The 27,883-nt window shown below is 38.0% G+C and overlaps 1 protein-coding gene across 1 annotated transcript in view; it reads right to left on the bottom strand.

Annotated features, from left to right (window-relative positions):
- The window catches only part of LOC149528260 (alpha-mannosidase-like), a 344,971-nt gene that overhangs the window by 171,510 nt on the left and 145,578 nt on the right, over positions 1-27,883 (bottom strand). The window contains exon 20 of the mRNA XM_089811746.1: positions 12,253-12,300. Within this exon, the coding sequence (XP_089667872.1) occupies positions 12,253-12,300 (48 nt within the window). The remainder of the gene's footprint in view (positions 1-12,252; positions 12,301-27,883) is intronic.

The following is a 27,883-nucleotide window of genomic DNA, read 5'->3' as shown; positions in this document are numbered from 1 at the left end:
AGTGTAGAATTTGAGTGCCTGCTACTGTGTTTTCGTCATCATTCTCGAGTGTGAAGGAATTCCAAATGCTTCAGGTATGGATGCCGTAGAAAAAACTGCGAGAATATTTAATTCTAAATCCCTGATTGTTCTGTCCCTAGGACTATAATGTTTGGCACATTCCATGATCAATTCAAGATGTTGAAAGGCATGAGGGAAACCAACTATACCAACAATTCCACTTCTCACGATTCTAGTAGCTAGGTGCGTAGGATGATGGTCATTGTATCCAAACATTCTCTAATTGAATTCTTTCAAATCGAGGCCACCAAGGCTTGTATCTCCAATTTTAGCCCATTTCAACATGATATTGGATTTAGGGTAGAATCCTCTCCTTTCATTCTTTATTAATTGTACTCTTGTTTCTCCTGCTCCTCGGGTTTCTACCATTCTTCCTTCCCGCAAAACAAAAAATGTTTGCACATAAGAATATGAAAAAAGTAGTGAAAATTCCTCCAAAAGATATAGATTTTGGAACTTTGTCAAGATTTCTAAAATTTTCTCCTCGGTAAAAACTTGCAAATTTCTCCAACTCACTAAAAGAGTTCCTTTTTGATGAAGTTCGGAATCCTCCTTTATGAATTCCAAGGAAAAACTGGTTCTCTCTCCTCAACAATCATGAAAATTTTCTTTAGAAATCCTTCTCACAAACTCTCTAAAATTCACTCTTCCTCTCCCAATGTGTTTTCCAAACTTCTGTGTGAGTGAAAGAATGAAATAGTTTTTGCTTATATCAGCCATCCTTCTGAAAAAGATGCCATTAAAGTTGTAGGTTAATATTAGGAAACTGCTTTACTTACTCAGTAAGATTCTCATTCTTGTGCCACTTGTTGATTTTTTTCTTGTTTTTTCAAAAGTTGCCATTTTCACACATCATGAAGCTAAGTCCCCATTCATCCACTTTTGATTCTTTGAATTTAATTAATTTAATATTAATCAAAAATAATATTTAATTAATATTCTTGTTTTAATATAAAAATCCGTTTTCTAATTGTTTGGATTGTTTTCTAACTAAGTAGTTAGGCAGTTACCGATGTGGACACGGTTGTGTTGTTTCATTAGCACTATATTGAATATTATAAAATTGGCTTTCACTTATGTATTTGGCAGGATTGTACGGAACATTATGATTGTATTGAAAGCATTTGATTAATGAATAGTATTTTACTTTGTTAAGTTATTACATGTTTCTTTCCTATTCACCTATGGGTGGAACAATGGGAGAGTTTGTGCAAGTTTCAAGAGGTTTGTGAAAACATAAAAACAAGATCTGAGACCCCAGCTACGTCCTGCGATCATTAATTTAAGGCTAGCAGTTTGTAATTGGTGATTTTTGTTTGAAATTTAGCACTGCATTTAAGCTTTGGTGTTGGCAATGAAGCTCGAAAGCTCTACATTCAATGTTGGAGACTTTGCCATAAATATAGTAATCTATGTTGGAGCTGCAAACTAAAATCATTGCACTTGAAGCAATTAATAGGTTCCTTTGGATCCTATTTGTATTTGGAATCAACTCCTTTAATTGTTGTTTTTATTTTTTCCATCAATTTAAATTAAATAAGTTGAAGTTGTTATTGTCATTACCTGGGATTGCTAGAAATACATTTGTGCTTTATTTATTTCAGAACTTATTGTTTAATTAAAATCCAAATATTGCAAATCAAAGAAACAACACCATGAAAATTACTGGAGTCTATCTACGAAGTGTTTCACGAAATATCAAACCAATGAATTCTGGAAGAAATTGATGTTTGAATAAGTTGTAACCATTTAGGGTTATTACAATGGTATCAGAGTAGTTTCCTGCCATCCTCTGGGGTAGGGAAAAAAATTATTAATATTGATCTGCTGTGGTATTTGGAGTTATCTCCATTGTTGCATTTTCTAGCTATAGACAACCACAGGAGGACTAAGCCAACAAAGTAATAGGGAGAATAGTAAGAAAATAAATGCTTTAAGCGAGAGTATGGAAGGACTTATGCTACACCAAAAGAGGTTGGAGGTGAGACTAGCGGATTTGGTGACAGTTGATATGTCATTGAAGTACATGGGTTCCACTTTTACTAGACTTCCACCAAGGATGCGGGGAAGAAGGCTTGAGTTTTTTCCAACAAGCGATCATGGCATGGATGAGCCTATGTCCAATACAACAATCACCAAACCAATTCGTAGTCATGATGAAGTTTCTACAAAGGGACGTGTGGATGCGTCAATGCCAGCGGAGGACAGTAGCACTGAGCTTCAGCAGATTGATGATTCTAGAGTTATTGCTATGGATAGTGTCGAGGTAGTTGAGACAGTTGTTAACACTAATTGTTGTCAATCTCATGAGAGGGGGATTGTAATTGGAGACTGTGCAGTAAATGTGAAATGTAATTTATATGCCAGATGGTGCAGGCTTGATTTAATGCAGGAGGCAAAAGCTTTCCCAGCCGAGACCGATACATGTATAGAGTCTCAATGTAATGATACTCGTCATCAAGATTTTACAGTCGAGTCAATTGATGTTCGTTTAGGCTCTATCATTATGGATTCACAACATGAGATTGAGTCATGTACGCAACGTCAAGTGACAACAGTGGATTTTCACTCAGGAGTTTTGGATACAGATAGAATGGATACACCTAATGATTTGTTCGAGGTGCTATGAGTTGTTGTGGGCCTGATAATCCTTGCTAGATGTTAGGTGATGGTTCTGAGGAGTTTTTGGATGGGTCCCAGGATCGATGTTTACAAGGACTTAAGATTGATATAGCTAGGGCCTACACTTCTACAGATGAGGTGTGGGTAGAGGTAACGAGTAGTTGTACCCCGATCATTGATGTGTGCAAGGACGGTAGCACACATGATGTTAGCAATCATGAGGTGAGCAGTTTAGATTCTGTCTCCTATCGCGCTGTAGTTAGTGGGGCAGAGAGTTAGCATAGGAGTCAGGGTTTACAAAGGCATCATGTGACTAGTCAGCTGAAGATGAGTGATGGTGACATCTCTTCAGCTCTTGAGCATTATGATGCTATTCGTCAAATGTTAGTTGTATATGGTTGGGGTACTCCTATGTAAGATGAGCATGATGATAGCAATATTTACCGAGTTGAGGTTCATGCGCTTCGAGAGGCTATCAAGATCTTGAAGCATAATTATTCAAAGTTAGTTGCTTACACGGATTACTTTTTGCAGTGGGGTAGCACCTATTATGAGACATTGTTAGGGAAAGAGGAGTTTGTTGAGCTCGCCCATGAGCTTGACATGACTATGGACTCGCTATAGTGTACCATGTTGGCTTCCCACTCTCACAATTGGATGAGGTCATCATGGAGTTGGAGCATGTTCGGTCCACACCAACCACGGATCCAATTCAACTTCAAATAGTGATAGTTGGTGGTGAGTTTACTTCTACGCATGAGGAGGATGGATATGGTGATGAGGCAATTACATTCGTCCAAGATATGAGTGCAATAGATGCAAAGGATATGGGAGCAGCAGTGGAGGACTACAAAGTGATTCCTATTGTGTCAGGTTCTCAAGCAGTTAGCATGGCAATGGTGGATCCTTTTGAGGGATGTGGGCTGGTTTCTGACATGAATTCCTCTTCTCCTGAGGACTTGGATAGGGTATCAATTGAGATGGAGATGCACTTTCATGGAGATTTGTTTCCTTCTACTGTAAGCAAATATGTTATTTCATCTCATACAGCCGGTAGCATTTGACAGTTGGCAGTGCCATGTTTTCTAAGGGATTAGTTGTGGGTCATGTGGGAGAAGGTTGACACTTCCACATATAATTTCTACTACATTGAGTCATTCATGGAGTATTTACTAGAGAGTTCGGATTTGCAGGAGGATTCATACAGAGTGTCTAAGGGTACTCTCATCTAGGGCTCTCAAGGCATACAACAATTGGTAGGGAAGATAGTAGAGACCTTGGCTACAATGCTTCCCAACGAGAATTTTGAGGTTGGGTTTGTTGGGAGGGTTGTCCAGAATCTTGCCCAGCCAATAGTTTGGAGTTAGAGATTGCAATCGTCTCCTAATTCCTAGATTGATACTGATGAGCCATTGATAGAGATTGGGAAGTTTTATGGGCATTATACTGTGAGGAGTGCTCATCACTTTTCTTTTGACCCACAAGTAGAGGCTTTGATTTCATGTCAATGTAGGTTGGCTCCAATTCCATACCATTCATAATGGGATGAATAGTACCATCTTTTACAGATATGATCGGCAGCTACAAGTTAGACCACATGCAGTATTGACACACACAAGACAGTTTATCAGAGGTTGGAGTTGGTGGTAATGATTCGGGTACCTATGGTTGTTATCATCTTCATAGTGCAATTGGGTGTGAGTGTCAATTCGATGGGGACTCAAGTGTTTGATAGAGTAGGTATTTCTGATGGGTTGAGTTTCGATGGGTTGTTGCCTCCATCAATGCCTACAATCAATTTCCAAATGATTTTGTCATTGATATTCATTATGTGGGTACCGATGCTACAAGAGTTAGTTGTGTGCATCAAAGATATTGCACAATTTCACCCTTGGGATCCAAGTGGACTATGGTGTACACTTTTCCTCTAAGATTGCTTGGGGACCCCGAGAAATCTTAAGGAAGGAGGACTCTAATGTCCCCATTTTTTGGTGAGCTCTTGCAATTGATCGAGTCAGTTCATTATAAACCCTCATCAGCTAACAGGTTGATTTGTGGGTATTAGTTGTGGACTTATTATGTTTACTAAGTCAAATTTGGGCAATAGCCCTATTTGGCAGTGCAAATAGTGGTGCTAGCGGTTGGTCATCACCAACATCAAATGGGACTATTTTTGACATGGGTTTATATTTAATAACTATTTATTAAAAGTGTCATTATTATAATAGCACTTTATTGTAATAATGTTATAAAATTATGTGTTGGTGAAGCTTCTTGAGTGAAGTTGCATTGCGAAGCTTTTTGCCAATGAGGGTTATAAATATGAGCTCATTTTGATAGAAAAGCATTTGACTATCATCTTGTTTTTGTGACTTGTAAGTATTTCCAAAATTTTGAATGCTAATGCCCTTGTTGAGGTAAAAGGATTTGGACTGAGAAGCGTATTTGAATCCACAACTTAGGTATTGTGGACTTTTGAGATTTATTAGTCTTTTAATTTTGTACTTACAGTGGTAGAAAGACATTGCTGGCTACTGAATTGGTGGTTGAATTCATAATTAGGCAATTGCAAGAACTGGAGGGCAGAGTTGTTGTTTGGCACTGGATTTCCTGTTTACACCAGCATTTACCTTTTATTTGCCATGTGCGGCTCGTATTGGAGATGTATGTATTTTGTTCTAGATCTGATGTTAGAATCTGTGAGGCCTGCAACTGCCTATTTAAGGGCTTGCAGCCATAATTAGCGGTCTGTTATTAACATTCTAAGACCTATGATTGGTGTTAGAGGCCTTCTCCATGCCTAGCGGTCATTAGTAAGGACCTGTAATTACAAATCAAGGGTCTGCATTTATATTCAGACTGGCTATGAATGTATTGGGAGAGCCTGTGCAAGTTTTAAGAGGTCTGTGTTTGCATAAAAAAGGAGATCTGAGATGCCAGCTAAGTGTTGGGATCATAGTTTAAGGCCAGCAGTTTGTAATTGGTGATTTGCGTTTGGAATTTAGCATTGCAATTAAGCTCTGGTGTTGGCAATCAAGCTGGAAAGCTCTACAAACAACATTGGAAACATCTTCATATCCTTGCTGCTCTCTTGCCCTGATGATGGGCCATGGAGTGTGACGCGAAACGTTGGCTCAAACAGGCAACACACAATCTAAATCTAGAAACAAAAAAAATATTACTATGGATTGGAAACACACTCGTAATTATATTGGAGCTGCAAATTACAATCATTGTGCTTGAAGCAATTAACAGGTTCCTCTGAATTCTATTTGTATTTGGAATCAACTCCTTGAATTGTTCAATCAATTTAAATTGAAGAAGTTGAACTTGTTATTGTCATTATCAGGGATTGATAGAAATACACTGGAGCCCATTTGGTCCCTGGAGTTAGACAGGAATTGGCATTTGTAATTTAAAAAATTTCTAACCCACTGTTTTGGTGCGCAAAATTGAATTTGGAATTTGTCATGACCTGAAAATTACATACATATAAATCTATTTTAATGCATACATACCATGTTAAAAGTTCGAGATAGAGACTTTATCCATGCTAATATATATATAATTGAAATATAAAATAGTACATTACAATATAATTATTTAATAATAGTGATTAAACAAATTGAAAGAGTGTGACTAAGAGTCACAACCAGATCTTGACACATGTATTTGAAGGGAGTTGTATTGAAACCAAAAAGGGAGGAGGTCATAGAATAAGGCATCATTCTCATATTAATATCGATGCAAAGATAAACTACATATGGGTGACAGCAATTAGAAGACAATCAGCGACAAGTAGAAGACAAACAAGACTACATTTACCTCTGTCCGAAGGAATGGATTTAATCGCATCAGTAAAGTAGGTTGTGTGGAAGACGTGGATAGATCACCACATACCAGCGGGGCGATGCATAGGACGGCAAATACAAACATCATCTACGGAGACCAATGAGAAGAAGGCAATAACGAAACAAGGAGAGTCAATACTGATAGGAATAGGCATCGGAGGGCATTATACGAACTCTATAAATGCAGAAGAGAGTGACACTACAATCACAGTCAAAAACAAGTAAGACGTGGTGACGAGGACAGATATAGATTACAAGGATCGTCTTTCACATTGGAAAAAGGGAATCCTGCGACATTCAGCAATAAACATGTTCATCAGAAATGTGCAGAGATAATATATGTTTGGGGAGTCCACAAAACTAATGTGGCAATCATTACACAACCAACGATCAAAGGAAAATGGATTTGAGCATACCGATGGATACTACAGAAGAACCATATTCGAAAAGGGGAGGCACAATCAACATAGCAGAGAAACAACGTAGAAGGGTTTGGAGGTAGGAGCACCAGAGGAAGAATAACTAGAACATAGAAAATAATAATAAGAAGTTACAGTAGAGTATTCAGTACTGTTAAAAGCCACATGACAGTGGAATTATAAGGAAGGCAACACTCCATATATAATCAAAAATCTTTAATATCAAAGCAGGGGTGAAGAAGCAATCAAGTCCATACGTTGATTAAAAGATAATCCAGTAGTGTCAGGAATATGGAAGGAACTGGACAACAAATAGAATTGAGGATTAGTGAAGACAAAAAATTACATTAGAAGATAACAATATGAGAGAAAACAAAACAGTGAAGCAAATAGAGAATAAAATAAATAATAAAGATATCAATCACCCAAGGCAGTGTTTAGTCGTTGGGACGAACACAAAACAAAGTTCTGTTGCACAGTTAATTTAGTTATTTTATATAAGAGGAAATAGAGAATAAAGTAATTATATTGAGATTAACACACAGTTGTAGATTTATCAGAGGTATACATCCTTGATAATTACACAAGAGAAAGCTTTATAACTCCCATAGAGACCAAGTAGTTCTTGGTAGAGGGCATTCAATAAGAATGTTGAGATTCTCTTAAGCGAACTCACAAAGATTAGAGGGCATTCCTTGTGAATGAAGAGATTCCTAATTGGAATTCAGAGAGAGATTTTAGAGAATCTCTTAGAGGCAATATTTATTGTAGTGGTCAAACATATGCATATGTCAGAGATAGAGACTTGGTAGAGGTGAGATCTCTACCAAGTAGTGTTACCAGAGATCCCAAAAGAGGCCTAAGGGAGAAGCTTTTTCTATGACACCTAATCAAGATATAATTCTCACCAGAGGGTTAGGTGACTGGAGAAAGAATTCCTCCGGAAGGATTAGGAAGGGTAGCTTGGGTAGTGTTTAGATTAGTATTTACTTAAATCCAATATTGCTAACATGTTTTACATATAATGTTCGATATTGTACTGACAATGGTTGCGGGTTACAACATTCGAACATAAGCAAAAAAAGGGGACATTCCAGAATTGGAAGAAAATAGAATATGGTAATCCCCATTTACCCTCAAATCCAGAGTTAGGTTTTCCATCTAAATACGTGGAATTGCTCCAATTCCCATTCTAATTCCAATTTGAAAAAAATAAGCATTGGATATTAATTGAAATAAAAAAAATTGACGTCTGCCTAACCTATCTAGCTTTCAGTTTTCCATTATGCTCTTGGTGTTTTCCTACAATCTGCGACGTGCTTGCTGAAGAATGTGCCCAACTTACGATTAATGCTCAATGGGTCTTTATTTGGCCCTTCTAAAATGACCAAGTTGCTGTTCAAATCACCCATAGTTGGACCTTGGTGGGAGAGAATGTGTTGCGCATCTCGCCAAGAGGGCAGAGAATACAGATCACTCACTTTAATCGCAGTGCTAAACTGCAACAAAGCCAAGCTTGGGGGCCGATGTTCTATGATGTCGCCCTATTGTACAGAAACTGAGGTGAATATCTTTTGCATAGCAATCCAAAAGAAAATTGTGTTCACAATGCAATGTCTCTACCGCTTAGATCACACTCAGACGTATCTAATTATCACGATGATTGAAATAGCATACACAGTGAAATCCCAATTCCATTTCACTTTAAATAAACTGTCTCAAACAATTTCCCAATATTAATAACAGCCAATAAAATTAGAATGTACTTAAAGAAAGAGAAAAGTGTCTGAGACTTTTGTTGTGAAAGTATTCATGAATTATGTTTTGCCTTGGGTAGATCTAGCAGACAACTTTTTAATTTCTATTTTCTTTCCATCTCTAGTTATTCCCTGTATGAAAACCGTTGGCTTTAAGATCACAACACAGAGCGCTGGTTCTAGAAGAATACAGTGAAAATTTGCAGGTCTCATATGGATTCAACTGTTCTAGATATGGAATATCAGATGTTTGGGTTTGAATCGAACGGTCTCAAACTAAATTACGAAAACCATAATCTGGATTTCATGTTCCAGAACTCCAAATCCAGAATTCCAAATTCCAATTCATAAATCATATTCCAACAACCAAATGGATCCTTGGTGTTTTATTTATTTCAAAACTTACAATTTAATTAGAAATCCAAATATTGCAAATCCAAGAAACAACACAATGAAAACAGACCCGGAATAACAAATTTCAAATATCAAGTATTTTTGGGTTTGAACCGAACTGTCTCAAACTAAATTATGAGAACCATACTCTGGATTTCATGTTCCACAGCTCCAAATCCAGAATTCCAAATTCCAATTCATAAATCATATTCCAGCAACCAAATGGACCCTTGGTGTTTTATTTATTTCAAAACTTATTGTTTAATTAGAAATCCAAATATTGCAAATCCAAGAAACAACACAATGAAAACCACCAGAGTCTGACTACCAAGTGTTTGATGAAATATCAAACCAATGAATTGTGCAAGAAATTGATGTTTGGATAAGTTGTAAGCATTAAGGGTTATTACATTTGGCTTCCAATTGCAACTTACATTGGTTGTGAACTTGGGTAAGACCCAAGTGATGGTCTTCAAAAAGTTGAGGATCTCCAATCTCCACTTCTTTTTCCAGGGCAAGGAGATTGATATTATTTCCTCTTACAATTACCTAGGGGTCCAGTTCTTTGTTTTGCTTCCTATTGCAACTTATGTTGGTTGTGAACTTGGGTAAGACCCAAGTGATGGTCTTCAAGAAGTTGAAGATCTCCCATCTCCACTTCTTTTTCCAGGGCAAGGAGATCGATATTACTTCCTCCTACACTTGCCTAGGGGTCTAGTTCTCTGGACCCCATTTCAATATGAGACCTGTCAAGCAGCCCCATTTAATAAGGGGCTAGGTTTCCTTACTACATTAGAGAGGTTGTACTTCAGACACCACTTTTAGAACACCACATCAAAGATGTCCCTTTTGGAGTTGGATTGGGCTTTCGATGATAAAGTCCAGATGCTACTTTTTCAATGCATCATTAGGTGTCATCGGTCCACTCCCCACAGTGTCGTTTTGGCCAAGCTTGGGGCCCATCCTTTCAAGCTCGAGATAATCTTCGATTTATTTCAGTTTCTTCATCAGCTTCAGAGCTTTGTTGACTCAACCAAGGGTGGTTACAGATATTTCTATCTAACCCATTTCTCTTCTAAGGAGGTTGTGGGAACCAATTCTACTAGTATGACCTATTGCTGGTACAGCCAGGCCTCTACTCTATTGGGATCGATGGGGATTCAAATGTATCCTCTTCCTCCTTTTAGTTCTCTCTAGATGGCCCCGCTCACCTCCTTGGTAGAAGCTGAATGAGCACTCAAACTCAACATCTACAAACAATAAATTATCACGACATGGAGTAAGCCCCAAGGGTCTTTATCAAAGGATGGTATTTTATGCTAAGCACTATATGGATATTCAGGATGGGATTCTAATGCGCCCTCAATACCTTGCTCGTTGTTGCACTCACGCCCTCCTCATTTATTTGGGTTCGTTCAGAGTGGGCTCACATAGGCTGTGTATTTAGAAGTACCATCAGGTTAACAAAGAGAACAAGACATGTCGCTTTTATCCCTTGGGGGAAGCCGAAAATGAAACACACTTTATTTTCAATTGCCCCACCTGTTATGAGATCAGGGGGAGGTTTTACTACCTACTCAAAGAGTGCAGGTCCCTTTCTTCTTCATCGGATACACTGATTAGCGGTGTCTTACACTATACCTCCAAGAGGTTATGTAGCTTCATGATTGCACCTTGCAACTTTTTTCCGATCGAGGCAAGCTTCAATCATCTTATCACCTCCTTACGTTTGTATCTTCAGCCTAGAGCACAAAGTAGTCGCTCAACACTCCTACTTCTTGGAACACAAGGTCTGCGAGGCCTTACAGAGGTTACACTCAGTAGCAATATCCCAGTTCCAACATTTCCCTAAGGCAGCTCGGGGCCCACTCTTGCCTCAGGTCGTATCATAATATTCTGGACTACTCCTCAACTATGAGGGTTTAGCTGTACTTTGTTCATTTATTTTGGGTTCCTGGTCGGTTCTTTCTTGGCTTCTCTTTCCCTAGGCACCGTTTGGTGTTTGAATTGTTGGTTGTTGCCTTGTTTGTTTTCCAGTCACCTAGACCCTCTTTGCGGTCTCATGTTGGACAATAATAAATTTATCTTATCTTTACCTATCATTATCATGTTTATCCCTTCACTTTTTCTATTCTTTCTTTGTGTATAAATGTAACTGCCAATGTTGTTTCTATTATATTGATGTCATAGCATTGTAACCTAATCGTTAAAAAAAAATTCTAACAAGAAGTTAATTTTTCTTTTCTTGATTTTAGTATCTTTGTGCAAATAGCAAAATTCATTTAATGTTTATGTGGCATAAAGGAATTTTTTTGGGATTAATTTGGGGGAAAAATGATAAATGTGTGAAACCTGAAATATGAACACATTGTGGCTAAATAAGCTACATCATGAAAGAAGTAATAATAGGAAGGGAAGTGACATGAAACAAAAGAACACAAAGACATATCCTAGACATGGAAAGAAAATTTGTTATCTCATGTGTTCTCTTTTCCCATTTATTATCGCAAGCCAAACTGAAGACAAGTTAATCAATGAAATTTACTTGTGGTTATATTTGGGAATTTTTTTATTTCAATTCTGAGATGGGTTACAAGCCTAAATATTAGTCAATGTCAAAAAAACTATAACAAACCTAGAGACAACCAGTAAGAAATATATAAGAAACTGTGTGTAAAGTATATACAGATAAATATATAAAATAGGTTGTGAAAAGAAGAATACATATGACAGACAAATATCCAGATGGCAGGTCATATTCCGTAAGGCATGTCCCATTTAAGTGTCTACTGATAAGTCACCACATTGAAAGCCGGTCTTTTATAATAAATAGCAAATTGTAGTAAGTTAGAAACAACAGGGAGGATAGTCAAAAGAGAGCTACCCAGTAATATTGTAGACTTGACCATAAAAAAAATCAACTAATTGATGCAGCAGTTGGATAACAGTCCAAAAACCAAACAATGGTATCACATAAACAAGAAATGAAAAATGTTCGCACGTCCACACAGGTCATCTGTCATACAGCTAGTAATCAACCAACATATATAGTTTATTAAGCCAATCCAAACTTATACAAAGAAGAACTACACATTTACCATATAAGATATCTATACACAAATAAAATAGAGCAATGCATAATGAACATACCAGGAAATCAACTTCAACATCATCTGCATTTTTGTACAAGCGAACTACCTGGTTGAATTTCAATTCAATTTATCAGGACTTCTCCTACCACCTTACCTCAAATATAGAATATAAAAAAATAACAAAACTGTGAGTACATGTACAAGTGCATGTGTTCCGTCAACTTGCTAAATGTTCAATCTTTCAGCAACAAAAATATGAGTTGAAGGAATTGAAACCTATGTATGCAATGCAACCTTCAAATATTATTTTCAAATTACTTATAAGATAATGTCAAAGCACTTATTTTTGTTATAAAGAATGTACTGTTAAAATATATCAATTAGTAGCCACGTCCAACAATTCCAGGGACTGTTGATTAAAAGCAAGCAGGCTATTTTCTTTTTCCAAATGTAAAGTTTAGTAATAACGAGGTAAATATTATGAGGTTTCACACCATCGCCCTATTGCTAAAGGGGACACCCTCTTTTTGCTTATATGTTTAGGTCATAGAGTGAGTTTGGCAACAATTTAGAATTTCAAAAGGCCTTCCAGAGGCTTTAAATATGGAAGCTGAGCAAAAATAGCAAGATTTGGCTAAGTGTCAAAAACTTGAAAATAAATTCAGTGAAAATGGTGAAAATGCAAAAAAAAAAATGAAAATGGGTTTTAAATTGTGATGAGATTAAATCTACCTTGATTCTACAAAGTATGAATTGGTTTTAAAAATAAATCAATTAATCCATCCATTGTGGCCTAGAATTTATCCAATTGGCATTGATTTTAACAAATGGGCAATTCAAATTGATGACAATAAATTAAATATTTTCCAATCAACTTGAAGTTGTAAAGGGCCATACATTAAATGAATTACTCCAAGGCCCTTAGGTTAGCAAAACTATAAATTAATTTCAACTGATAGGAAGCCAAATCAAATTGAATTATTAAATGAGTCTTTTCATTTAAACAATCAGCATCAGTTTTAAACAAGGAAAATAACATTTTTTAATTATGATGTTGATCATAGTTGGTCTAATCGCCAAAGAATTGGCAAGTTTCTACTAATTGCCAAATTTTTGGGACCGGCGAGTTTTTCCTAGATTTAAGCACGACTTGGCTAGAGAAAAAATCGCCGAGTTTTTGTGAAAAAATATCCATTAATCGTCGAGTTACAAAAGGCAAAAAGACTATATATATTATGTAAAATAGAGAATTACTTTATGCTAGTAGAGCTAGGAAGATGAAGATGTGATTGTAATGATGTTTTTACTTCTAGTTTGACACAAACTATTTACTATTATGCTTTCCACCATCAGCATTCTGCATGAGAATGAGATCTTGTACCCACTATGCATTTATATATATCTAAACTCCTGCTTATTTATTTTGTTTTCTCTTTAATTAACTCATTAGATGCATCTTCTCATTGAAATTTGCAAAAAAATGTATTTTGAATTAAATTTTAGCAGTTTTTTTAGGTTCCCGAGTTTTTTTTTTAAATGGCCAAGTTTTTCCCAATTAAACTTTTGGGGGGCTTGGTGAATTTTTGTCGAGTCTAAGTTTTCCAACTATGATGTTGATTATTATTGGTTGCAAAACAATTTGAAGATAATGAGATGAAATTTTGATTTTCATTACCTGATTAAATTTTGTTATTGGAAATTAACATAGAAAGTTTGTGATGATTTTCTAAGTCTTATTGACTTAATATATCTAAATTATCATTTAAAATTTTAGGATTGTTTACAACTCGTCATTTTCTTTACAAGTTGAGGTGATGAGGTGCCATAGGCACACATGGTCTTTTCTGCTTTGTTCTTGGTTCCATTTGAATTTTCTCATTGGTTTGCTAGGTGGTAGCTTCTTCTACAAATGCTCTTTTCTCATTGGCTCATTCATTGGTGCATCTTATCAAGTAGTTATGCCAAATCCATTTTCCTATTGGCCCAAGAAGGGAATTTAGTTTTGTAATTGGCACACATGATGGTGCCTTATTATAATTGGGTGGGTATTTAATATTTGTAGCTATGGTTATATGAACCCTAATTAGGGCTTATAGAAATCAAATTATTTCACTAAGAGAGTGTCCACAACTGAAAGAACCTTGAAGTTATTTCATGATCTTACATTGCAAGCTTAGCATGAGAAATAACCTTATATTAAAAGAGAATTAGTTGATGTTTCTATTAGAAAGTAAAGCCCACCAATATAACTGAGAGGGGGTGGGAGGAGGGAGTTGGTGGGGAATTAGTTATGTGCTTAAAATAATTTATAATTACTTTATCAAATTTGAAACATGTAATCAAAAGATGCAACAACCATAGAGAGATAAACATACACAATAACACCTGATGTGTCAAGCAGGGAAACCCTTGATCAAAGGGAAAATCAAAGGGAATGATACCCACAAAATGATGTACTAATATAGAAGTTCCTTGTGAAAGGATACAATCTATTAGGAGCCAATGAAATACAATTAGTATATATGAGTCCATGTTAGGAGACTTTGAATCTCTATCAGGAGATTCCAACCCTGTTAGGAGCTATGCCAACCTTGTTAGGAGTTGATAGCAAGTCAACTGAACCCACTGTCCAAATTGTTTCAAGAGTGTCTTTGCTAAACAATCTTTAGGATAACATATCCAAGTTTTTAAACTAACTACATGGCAACTTCTTTTCCAATACAATTCCTTTGAAGCTCATAGTGCATCCTCAACATCAATCTTCACTCCGATCTTACACAATTCACATCCAAAACTCGCATAACATAACATATGATTCCACCGATGATTACAACCAAGGAAACAATTTTTTCTTTATACTACATCCTAAAACAAGTATTGAGTCGGCCTTGAGGCTTTCTCAATTTACAATGAATAGTATAGGACCAAATTTAGATATTATATTACACGTTTCATTACAATATACACTTCCCATAATGATATTAACAATAGTCGACATCCTAGGAACAACACGTTGAACAAAATCATAAATCTTCATTGACTGAACATCTGGTTTTGCCACATTAACCAAAGCATCTTGAGCATGTCTTCAATAATAATCCTAGCCCATTGAATTATCTTCAGCCTCACCAAAAAGCTACAGCATAATTACCACTACTCGCTTTCTAGAAACTCACTCTAAGAGCAGTATCTACAAAATCTTTTGTAACTCACGTAAATCTACATATCGCTTTCCACAAACATAGACAACATAAGAACACATTTGTGAATTCTTGTCTAAGTGCGCAGAACCTAACTCTCTGACCACAAACCTCGCCGAACGAATCTTCTTCTGCAACTCTGACTAAAATGTCCAGAAAACTAATATGTTGACATCAATGAAAAACATAGTCATGAATGCAACACATAAGCACACAATCATCTCTTTGACATAGAGACAAGCTTTCCCATACAGTCATACATCCAACAACATAAAGCATTCATGCTAACTATCTCCCCCTTTGGCATTAATGACAACATATGATGAAAAACATCCGAGTACCATGAATACCAAAGTATATTTCTTCCACATGCCTTTACTACCCCATTTATGCTGCTCAAGCATCTATAAACACATCTCTCTTATAGACAGGTTGTAACAAGTTTTTCACGTTCTAATCTACCCATAGATTAACAATGCTTTTCATGCATAATAATGTTTTTCATATATAATTCTCCCCCATTAACATCAATGACAAAGGGTGTCATTATGCGAATTGTCGAAATCATCTCTAATCAATGCAACTTGAAAATTCAATTAGTGAGCTCTATAAGTGTCCAAAGACACTATTGAATACCATTACCAAGAGTCCTTAATGACTTATCTCTAACACAAATACTCCCTCATAGGAAATGCATCAAGCATTCTATACAGACATAGAATGTGCTTTGATTCATACTAGGCTAACGCAATCTCTGTATCAACTACTCAGATGAGGGATGTGGCATGACCCCGACCATACCTCTCAAGTATTCAAATGTATCTTTAGCCAAAGATTTGTAAATATGCCTGCTATCTGCTCCTTTGTGCTAACATACTCCAATCTCATCTCTTTTCTCTCAAAAAGTGATACTTATTCAAATGTGTTTTGTCTTTGAATGTGACACAGGATTCTTTGACATGCTAATTGTAATTGTGTTATCAAAATGTATGATAATAGGCTCAGTAAACTCAATTCCAATATCCTTTAACATTTGTTTCATCCAAATTATTTGATTACAATTGTTTGTTGCAGCTACATATTTTGCCTCTGTTGTACTTTATGAAATGCAATCATATTTCTTGCCTAGCCAAGAAACAAATCTTCCTCCCAAGAAAATGCTCCACCACTTGTGCTCTTTCTATCATCAACATTTCCTACCCAATCAGCATCAGTGCATGCACATAATATGAAACCATGCGATCTGTCATACCATAGCCCATAATCTGAAGTTCCTTTCAAATATCTGAAAATTATTTTTACTACTGCAAGATGTCTCTATCGCACCTGCTTGAAATCTTGCTAGAAATCCAACTGCATTAGCTATACCAAGTCTAGTATGTGTCCACTATTGCAATCCTCCGATTATGGATCTGTACCTTGTTTGTAATGCACTAGGAGATTCATCTTTGCTTGATAACTAACATCCTATCACCATAGGTGTTTCACCAAGTTTATAATTTTCCAATCCAAATCTTGTCAACAGGTCCTTAAGATACTTAGTTTGCGATATGAAAATGTCATTCTTATTCTGAACAATCTATAATCCCAAGAAATAGTTCATCTCACCAATCATACTCATCTCAAATTCAAATTTCTTGCTAGCTTCATGATTTCGTCCAAAAATAATGTCATCAACAAATACTACAATAATATCAATAAACCATCTTCTTTCTTTGTCAAATACAAGTTATTGTCCATATTACCTTTCCCAAATCCCAAAATTATCAAATGTTTATACCACGTATACAAAGCTCTAGCTGATTGCTTCAGTCCATATAATGCTTTCTCCAATCTGCAAACCATATCTCTGTCTTTTGTCAAAAGAAAGCCATCAAATTGTTCAATGTATACCATTTTCTTCAAGTTTTTCATTAAGAAAAGTTGACTTAACATCCATTTAATAAACCTTTAAAAACTTGTTAGTTGCATATGCCAAAAACATTTTGAATGTCTCCAATCTAGCAACAAGTGCAAAATTTTCCTCAAAATCAATTCCTTCTTGTTGTGAATAACCTTTGCATACTAACCTTGCCTTGTTTCTTACTACTTCACCTTGCTCATTCATCTTGTTTATGAATACCCACTTTGTTCCAACTATCTTCTTGTCTTTAGGTCTAGGAATTAATTCCCAAGTTTTATTCTTTTCTATCTGCTCAAGTTCTTCACTTATAGCCTTTATCCAAAATTCATCTTTACAAGCTTCATTTTTTCTCTTAGATTCAACTTGTGATATTAAACATACTTCTTCAGTCACCTTGTTTCTTATAATAGCTCCTTTGTTGGCATTCCCCGTGATTTGGTTCACAGGGTGATTTATTGCAGCATATCTAGGTGTTCCTTGCTCTATTATGACTTATGTTCTAAGTTCTAATCTTGGTCCTTCTCTTGCTTCTTCAACCTTCAAGTCATTGTTAGTTTCAAAATACATATCTTGTTCAATATTTTGATTGTTATTAGGCCTTTGATTAGTCTTTCCATCAAAATCATAATCAAGTATCCTCTCTTGAACTCTGAACTTTTCATCAACTTTTAGATTAGAACTTTCAACAAAAGTCTTCAATCTTTGAATAAAACATATATATGCTACTCTTCAATGAATATCCAAGAAACATACATTCATCACTTCTAGAATCAAACTTCCAAATGTCATCATCCCTTTTCGAAGGAAGTGATGAGCCAATTCGAAGTCTGTCTCTATGGGAACTGAAGTTTGAGTGTGTGATGTCGGAACCATGTGACCTCCTAGATGTAGAGGGAAAGGCACCATTGATCAATGTAACTGAAGAAAAAGGAAACTCTCCTGCACTCCCTGAATAAGTTGTAGAACCTCCCTGGATCTCATAATAAATGGGGCAACGGAGGATAAAATAAGTCTTTGTCTCCACCTACCCAATAGGGCAAAGGCGTCAAGTCCTGTCCTCTCGATCAATCTAATGATATGTCTGCACATGCAACCGATATGAACCAACCCTAATGGACCATAAGGAGATGCGGAGAGTGTCAAACCAACAGTGGGTGAGATAGTGAAGGTGAACAATGATCCCATCTTGAAGGGCCATAAAGTGCTCAACATAAAAAGCCATCCTCGGGCTAAGTCCCACTGGAGGGTTTCTCCAAGTCGTAATGGTATATTGCCTGTAAATATCGGTCTTGATATTCTCATTCAGCTCCTATCGAGGAGAAAGAAGATGAGTTGAGCCATCTGGGAGAACTGAAATAGGGGAAGGCAGTCCATCAAGACCCAATCGAGCCGAGAAGAACGAAATCTTGGGCAAACCAACAGCGAGCTCTACCACTAGGACTAGAGGAAGCCGAAAGAACCACATTGTCGGCAAAGAGCAAAATAGATATCAAAACCTAGTGTAGCTAGCAGACATCACCTGGAAGTGAGAAGTCACGGAGGAAGGTCTTGAGCTCGTTATTGTTTATATCAAGGGGAGTAGGGAAGAGAGGGCACCCCTACTTCACCCTGATGGTGCTTTGAATGGGTCCAAGAAACCCTGTAGAACCCTGAACCTCCCAACCACACTCTCATATAACCTCATGATAGCCATCAATAAACGTCTCAGAAATCCCAATGTCTCTAAGTCTCTAGAAGAGGGATATCCGAGGAACAAAATCAAAAGCTACGTGAAAGTCAACAAAGCAACAATAGCCTTTCACATGCAAGGGCATCTGAGGTTCCTCAAAATTTTGGCATTTTCAGTGGAAGACTGGAGGTGCTCAGCCATCTCTATGGTATTTCTCAATCAGAAGCTTGACAGAATGGTCTCAGTAGAGAAGCTTTGTGTTCGGTTGAAGTATGTTACTCGGTCGAAGAAGGGATGTCGCTCGATCATTATTGGGTCGGTTCCTAATTGTAGTGTTGACTGAGGAGCTTGGCCATAGAAGGAGCTCGACATATACTATGTTGTTTAGTTTCTACTGCATAACTCAGCATGTATTGTTGCTCGGCAATGCTTGGTGAGTTTGCTGATGTTCAGTAGTTTGGCATGCTGATTGGTATTCTTGTGGATTTGCTCGGCCAACTTAGTGGATTTAATGCATGTGATCATGACGTGGATCAATCTGGAGATGTGTGTGGACTTATTTGGGCCTTGGATCTTTATCCTAGGTGCATTTAATGGTTGTTGTAAGCTGACTAAGGCATTTTGTATTTAATATCTATTGCAGGTTGACTTATCGCTCAAATATGTATTTAACGTAAGGATTTAATTAATTTGTAACTTGCTAGGCTGACTTGTGGCTTAGTTGCTTATAAGTCAAGGGTCTTATGGAGTCTTGAATAATTGTTTATTCAGCATGGAGTTGTCGAGAGAAGCGAAATGTAGCAAAGCTAGTAGTTGCGGCTTGGGAAACAAGAAGATTGCTTGGTGGCTTGCGAGCCCAAATTTAGATCTCACTAAAGGTTTCTACCAAAGTACTATTGTGCTACAGATCTGGACTAGCTAGGGTTTGGGTTGGATCTTGAGGGATGTTGCAAAACTGTTACTTGCTCTATATTTGGCCATAACCGGGAAGGCCTTATAGCCCATCACATTGCATGTAATCAGTTGATTTATAAATAAAGGGTTGAGTTTGGTATTGTTTACCATATGGAGTAAATGAATTAATGCACACAGACAATAGACAAGAACAGCAATACTCTTTTTATTATTCGCATATGCAAAGAGATTACATAATGCTTATGATGATGATTACAACAATGATCCAAAGTTGTACATATACCATCCCGAAGAACCTTCGCGAAGGGCCGTCGACTAAATAACACTTATCGACAACATCAACCCATCGGCTACACAATGTTTACCATCGACAACATCCTGTCGACTACACAATATTTACCAATGACATACATCCTGTCGGCTACACAATATTTACCAACGACATCATCCCCCCCCAAAAGAAAAAGTCATCTCCGAACAACAATTACAAAATATCCGAGAAAGATTAACAAAACAGAATACATTAACTGACTAACTACAACAACGTAAATCTATTTTTGCCACACCACTTTCACATTTGTCCCATGCCTACACCAAACTGGTCTTCAAACCACATTGCATCTATAGCCTCTGCTAACACTATATTGTATCCTTAACCAAGTTGACCTTGATAGCCACTTGTGTTGCCTTCTCTACTTCCAACTCCTGGGTACCCTGAGCCAAATGTCGCTGCACTGCCTTCAATTGGATGATCAGCTCCTCCCGAGCTCTCTATGCATCCATCAAGACAGCTTACGCCAAACACCTACTCCGAGTGCCACCTCTGACACACAGACACTCCATGCCTACAGCAGTTCCAGGTCTCATTAACTGGTCACACTTCCCACGACTGATAACTACACCGATTGGAGGTTTGCCCCAGCGGGGTTGAGGGGCACTCTCAAACCCACACAAAAGTCCATGGAACACACCATTTTTGTCATTTCCTTCCGATTCCACACTCTTTCTGGCAATTGCTTATGTTTTACTACCTATTTTTGTCTTTCCCTTCCCTTTGGCATCATGTGTTACTCATTCTGAACTGTTTCAATCTGTCGTCGTTTTTCTTTTTTGTTTTAGAAAACCTGTTGTCACCCTTCTTCTGTCTGTACAGTTGTCTCTCTCTGTTATGTCACAGCCTTGCTACCAATGCACAGCCAAATGTTTACTATATGAGGTAAATGATTTAATGCACACAGACAATAAACAAGAACAGCAATACTCCTTTTATTATTCGCTTATGCCAAAGAGATTACATAATGCTTCTGCCATAGTTGTACTGTCTTCCTGCTACCGTACAGCCTCCCCACTCTGACTGTTGCCACCGTACAGTATGGTTCTCCTGCTATCGATGTTCGTACAAGTTGTACGGTCTTTCTCCTTCACCATACAGCCACCCAACCTCCAAGCAATCTGATCGTACAACCATACAGTGCTCTTACCTTTTCTACAACTTTCCCAACCATGGTCGTACGATGTGTCCTGATTTATTCCCCTATGCTCCAAGTTCGTACGACATACCCTGCACTAGATGGTCGTACGACGTACCCTCCTTTTTACTTTCCTTAAGCTGTACTTATACAACTGCCATACGTTGTAATGCTTAGAAATGGCTTCCCCTTCATTTGTTTGTCGTACTGTTGTACGGTACACCTCTTTGGTCGTACGGTACTTCTCATGTTCGCATGGTGGGCATTTACATGGTCGTACGATGGTGGTTCCTTGTCCGTATGGTGCCTTCAATCCGTACGATTTTTTCCCTTTCCTTGTGCTTTCTCCTATCTGGCTGTACGATGGATCACCTGTGATTTCCTGCCATCTTTTGCCTGGTCGTACAACGTCCTTCCTATGTCGTACAATGTTCAATTTTTCTTTATTGCCTTCACTTCTTGCTTATGCTCCTAATAGGCCATACGACCCTATTTTATGGTGAACATACTCCCTTCTACTCTCCTCCACACGTGCCCATATAGCCAAGATTCCTTTTGACGCTTGTCTATACGGTGTACTTGCTTTGCTCTCCTAAAAGGCCGTACTATTTTTAATACAGCTATTTTTGATACTGGATTCCAATTATCTCCCATCAGTATGTTCTTTGGTTCAATATCATCTCCGAGGTTCATGGTTTGTACTATGGCCTCTTAATATTTTATCGGCTTATCTTCACTAAACGTATGGGCTGGTGTTTCATCCACTTGCGCTTCTCCTTCCTTTAGTTCACTATACTCCTCTGGGAACTCGTTTCTTCCATTTTCTTCTTCAATGCCCAACATGTAGCTCGGGAATAGTTCGTAATCCTCCATCTGCCAGTGAAATAGTCCGTTCACCAAATCTAAGTCGTCCTCATTCGACCCTCCTTCCAGTCTCAATACTCCCTCTTCATCATGTTCCATTCTCTTCTTCCCCTCGTCATCCCCTTCACCTTCGTCTTCAGAATCCGATGACGTTACCTCCTCGCCTACCATTTGTGTGTGTAGGTCAATAATGAATCTTCTACCTCCGCAGTCAAATGATAAGGTATTCTTCTTCTAGTCATGCTTAACCTTTGCTTGAATGAGCCATCCTCTGCCCAAAATAGCATCATATCCTCTCCTCTTCAATGGGATGACAACGAAATTGAGTAGGAATGGTTGTGTTCCAATCGTCACCGGTTGTACAATCAAGACGCCAAGAGGTTTAATGCCGTGCTAGTCCACTGTTAACAACTGGAATGTAGGTGGCCACAACGTCCGCTATCCCAAACTCTTACAGGTATCTTCCAGTAACATTTTCACACCAGACCCTCCATCCACAATTGTGTCTATCAGTACAGTTCCCAGAATTCTCATCTCAAAAACTGTCGGATGTCGTCCAAATGTCAGGGCTAGTAGCATCGGATCCTCTGCACGTGCTCCACTTTCTTTCTCCCTTCCTTGTTCTCTTGATAATTTAGCAGGTGGAGCGATGTTTGTGAGTACCAATCGGAGTTGAGGCATTGTGAGCAGCACATCATTTATTTTGATTAGTACTTCAGTTTGTAATATCTATCGTACGATGTTCTGTTCCACACAGTTCCTTGCTGAGGTACCAGTAGTGTCCTTCAAGTGTGCTTTCTCCGCCTGTGTTTCCTCTAATCTCTTCTTTTTCTCCGTTGGGTCAAGGTACAGTTTTGCTTGCTTCCGTGTGATTGCCAGAATCTCCTTTTCGTCCATCCCAATGGTGATCAAATTCACTCCTGATTTCGCGCACTTGGCATCTTCATGATCTCCAGGACCGCACCATCGGCATAACAACTTTGGTGCATTTGCCACTGTACAATCTCGGGCAAAGTGGCCCCACAAAATGCATGCTCAGCATTGAACCATCGGGCGGCCATTCACATCGTACTTAATTCAGCTACGGCTCCCATTATTATTGTTGGCATTGTTGTTGTTTTGCCCTCGTCTATTATTTTGGTACCCTCTCGACATGGCACCCTCATTACTAGTGTTTCTGCTCCCTCCTGACGCGGAAGCCTCCTAGGTCAGGAGCACTTGTTGAGGTCCTCTTGTTTTCATATTAAAGGGGCATTCTTTTGTGGAATGTCCCATGATCTGGCAGACCTCCCAGAACTGGTTCTTTGGGCAGGATCCCTTTGTGTGACCTTCTGTCTTACATTCTGTGCACCATAGCTCATTTCTAATCATCTCTTTCTACATGTTCTTAAATTCCTTCATCATTCGGATCATATCCTTCTGGAGAGCTCGGACCTTCTTACTAACCTTTTCGTCATCACTGCTATCTTCTTCCGAAGACGCGTCATCATCTGAATCAAATGAGCTACTCTTCTTTTTTGTCTTCTGCTCACTTTCTAAGTTCATCGCCCAATCGTATGCTTCAATGTATGATGATGACGATACAATCTTCATTTTCTTTCATAACTTCGAGCGTAACCCTTCAATGAACCATCTCTTTTGCAACCCATCTACCGGCTTACTTTCCATTTTGTTTATTAATTCTTTTAATTTTCTGGCATATACTCGAACAGTTTCATTTTTTCCTTGCTTTGTGTTGTATATCTCTGCTACGATCTCATAGTCGTCACAGCAATTGAAATTCGGTGATAAATTCTTTTTTAACTTCCGCCCAATTGGTTAATTTTTGGGGATCCGAATCGGCAAACCAATCAATTGCTACACCCCTTAGGGTTGCTGGAAATTGTTGCACCCATTCATTTGTGTCAGTTACGCCATTTGCCGTCCAAATTTTTTTGCATGTTTTACAGTGTTTGATTGGATCGGTCATTCCATCACCATCAAACTTTGGCAACTTCTTTTTTGGTCCTACCATTATTACTTGATTTTGTGTATGATCGTTGTTCGGCCCTGCAACACCCGGGACCAACGTTCTGCACTCCGGCACCAACGCTTTGTATTTCGACACCAACGCTCTGCACTCCAACACCGACGCTTTGTATTCTAACACCAACGCTCTGCACTCCGACACTAACGTTGTTTCGAGCAGTCATCTTATTCCCAACAGTTGTGTTGTTTGGTGAAGAAGGGTTTTTGTTAAGCAAAATTGTCCATTCCGAAAGTGTATCGCGGACGAAGAGTTCACTCCACGCTCGTGCTCCCTAGGCACTCCGAGCCGTGCGAGTTAATTCCCTTCTATTTGGATTCTCTTCCCTTGGCGAATACAAGTTCAAAAATTCCTCCCTTGCTTCATCCACCAATTCCACCCACTGTTGAGTCTTCTCCAACAATTCCTCGGTACTTTGGTGTCCGTCGGCAATCTGCTGAAACCTTCGTCTATGCTTGGCCTATTGTGTCAAAATTAAATTTTCCTGTGTGGTGCGTATTCCCTCTTTTCCCTTTATCTTATTTCTATCCTTATTAAGCTGATTTGGCATTAATCTTCATTCCTCTGTCTTTGTTCCAGGTCCACTGGGCAACGACACCAAATGTTTACCACATGGGGTGAATAAATTAATGCACATAGACAATAGACAAGAACAGCAATACTCCTTTTATTATTCGCATATGCCAAAGAGATTACATAATGCTTATGATGATGATTACAACAATGATCCAAAGTTGTACATATACCATCCCGAAGAACCTTCCCGAAGGGCCCGTCGGCTACATAACACTTACTGACGAGATCAACCTATCGGCTATACAATATTTACCAACGACAGCATCCTGTTAGCTACACAATATTTACCAACCACAGGTATTTGATCTTATATCTTGTGTTGTGTTTCCACTGTGTGCTTAAAACATCTCCTTTGGGGATTCTCCTACCTTGCAATGCGTCAGGTGGTATCAGAGCGAAGGATGATCTTGTGGAGCAAAGTTCGATCTTGTGGTGGATTGTACTTTCTCGAGTCCTAGATATCTTAGTTGTGACATGGTGGGTCATGGTTCTAACTTGCAATTGTAGAGGACTTACAGATGGATCTTGATATGAAAAGATGGATGCAAAGATGGAAGGTTAATCTTGCGTGAAGGTTGGATTTGGTTGATCTTGTGGATTTGTTGCAAAGGGTATTCGAAGATCTTGGAAGATGCCTCCGAAAAGATTAGACCCTAAGGCAATTGATGATCTCTGTAAAGTGGTGAAGACGACGGCTCGGGTGGACGTTGCTTTGTCTAAACGAGTTGAGGAATAGAGAAAGGAAGTTGTATGCTACTGGAGTTGGATTTTACTAATCTGGAAGAGAGTTGTCTGGTTGGTTAAGACGATTGTGCAAAGAAGAGAGAATGGCAAGGTCGAGGTAGAGGATGGTTTTGTTAATCAATTTATGGAGTCTAATGTGAAACCTGTAGAGGAACTTTTGATTGTTGCCAAAGACATTTCTAACCTTGTTGACATTGGGATGCAGATTTATTTTCATGATAAGTTGGTTGATTCGGACATGGAAATTGGAAAGCACTTGGTCTTGGGAAATCAGGTTGTTGTGGGTGATGATTTGTATATTGCAAAGCATCTTGGTGCTGACAATTTGGCATATGTTGGTGATGGCTTTCATATTGCTGATGGTGTGGATTTGGTTTTGGATCTACCTATTGTTGCTGCAGATGTGAAGTTTGATGCTCTTATCGCTGAGATTGATTGTGATGATAAGTTGCATGATGATTGGTTAGTGGTCATACAAACAATTCTAGTGTTTGGATGGATGCCACAGGGTGGTTGATTTGCGGATTTGTTCTTTTGTCTATCATGGATTGGAAGCCTTTAGTGAAGATGAAGTGGACGTCTGGTTTTCATGAAGGAACAAAGTGTAGGACACACTTTTCTTTGTACCCCGGGAGTTTGAGACAAGGGCATCCGAGGTTCCTAAAGATTTAGCATTTTCGATGGAAGACTAGATGTGCTCGGCCATCTCTATTGTATTTCTCAATTGGAGGCTTGACCAAATGGGCTTAGTGGAGAAGCTCAGTGAATTCTATGACTTGGTCAAAGATTGTCAATAACATAACTAATAGATAATGGTCTTTTGTTCATGGCTCACACGTACTGAACATTACTTAATAAAAATTTGGGAGAATCATTCATTACAGACCTATCATATCATATCCCTTTGACCATATGATGGCCTCCATCAACTAAAATCAACAATGAACTTGAAATACCAATCCTTTTAACATGTTAAGTGTCTAGATGCCCCTAAATTAAATAACTAGTATGTAGTAACTACTATTAATGTTCTCTGAAAGGCATGCCATGATTGAAAACTTCTCTTTTGAAACATGCTCTTCCTCAAGGATAGTCACATTAGATATCATGCTTCTATGGAATACATTGTATTGTCTTTTCATGTATTCTTTTTCAACTTCTCCAAATTTAATGTGATAAAGAACATTTCAATTTTTCTTTGGGTGAGCATTGTTAAAAAAGTGTTGCCTTATTTTTTTTGACATTTTCCCTTTATCTGAGCAACAAAAGCACTTTCTATATGTCTAGATGTAGATTCACTTATCTGTTGTTATCTGCCCTCCCTCTATAATAAATAAATACTAACCTTATCAAAAAGCATCCAACTTTCAGCCAATATATTTGAAGGCTACACAGAAGTCTCAAAGAAGAGTGACAAGATATTGATAACAAATGCAACCATGTTCTTGTCTGCCAATTTGCTCATGGTGACATGTTGATCTTTAACATCAAATATATTTATTCAATGTTCACAAAAGGACCTTACCCTCATGCATTTTAGTAGGGAAAAAAATTAAAAACACAACCTAACATTTTTCTGACATCCGATTTTTGTTTTTTTTAAATTATCCTACTGTGTAAATGTCGTTATAGCAATATGAATTTTGGGGATCAAGTCATAATGAACAACTTTGGTGTCCACTTTTTGTAGCGGTATCGATCTTACAAAGAAGGAAAATATGGTGCTTTTTCATTCTAATAATAGTCTTGATTCTTTTCTTTTTTTTTAATTAGACTGCAGGAATCAGGTGCAACACAGCCCCCCCTATAAACTGCAGTGCGCTGGGTAAACTTTTTAACGTGACCGGTAGCGTTGGCGCGACACGCCCACTGGTACCACGGGGACGGGGGAGACTAGAACACGTGACCAACCCCCTGCAACAGGGAAGATTTAGCCAACCGAGCTAGGGCCCCCGCCCTTAATAGTCCTGATTCTTGACAGTGCTTTCTTTATTCTAATAAAAGTCCAAATTCTTGAGAGTGCTTTCCTTGTCCTAATTATGATAATGCTGGTCCTTACTTTTTTATAGAGCTTTCCTTTTTCTAATTATTAGACAGTGATAAAGAAATTAAATTGCTCAGTCCGTTAAGCGAGTCATGTGAGCACAACTTAACATCTTCCTGGCCAGGATGACATGGCAGATTATCAAGCTCTCTATATGCCTTTAATTCCCAATGCTCTTGACTATGACAATTTTCACATATGCAATATGTTATAAAGACAAAAGCTCAATCTCATAGTAAATGACTTAATTTCATAAGAGATATCACTATCAAACAACCG

Source organism: Cupressus sempervirens, chromosome 11 (assembly GCF_028749045.1).
Source record: "Cupressus sempervirens isolate cs-2001-9-10 chromosome 11, ASM2874904v1, whole genome shotgun sequence".
Classification (NCBI taxonomy): domain Eukaryota; kingdom Viridiplantae; phylum Streptophyta; class Pinopsida; order Cupressales; family Cupressaceae; genus Cupressus; species Cupressus sempervirens.
The sequence above is the reverse complement of the archived record's forward strand: the minus strand, read 5'-3'. Positions and strand labels throughout refer to the sequence as shown.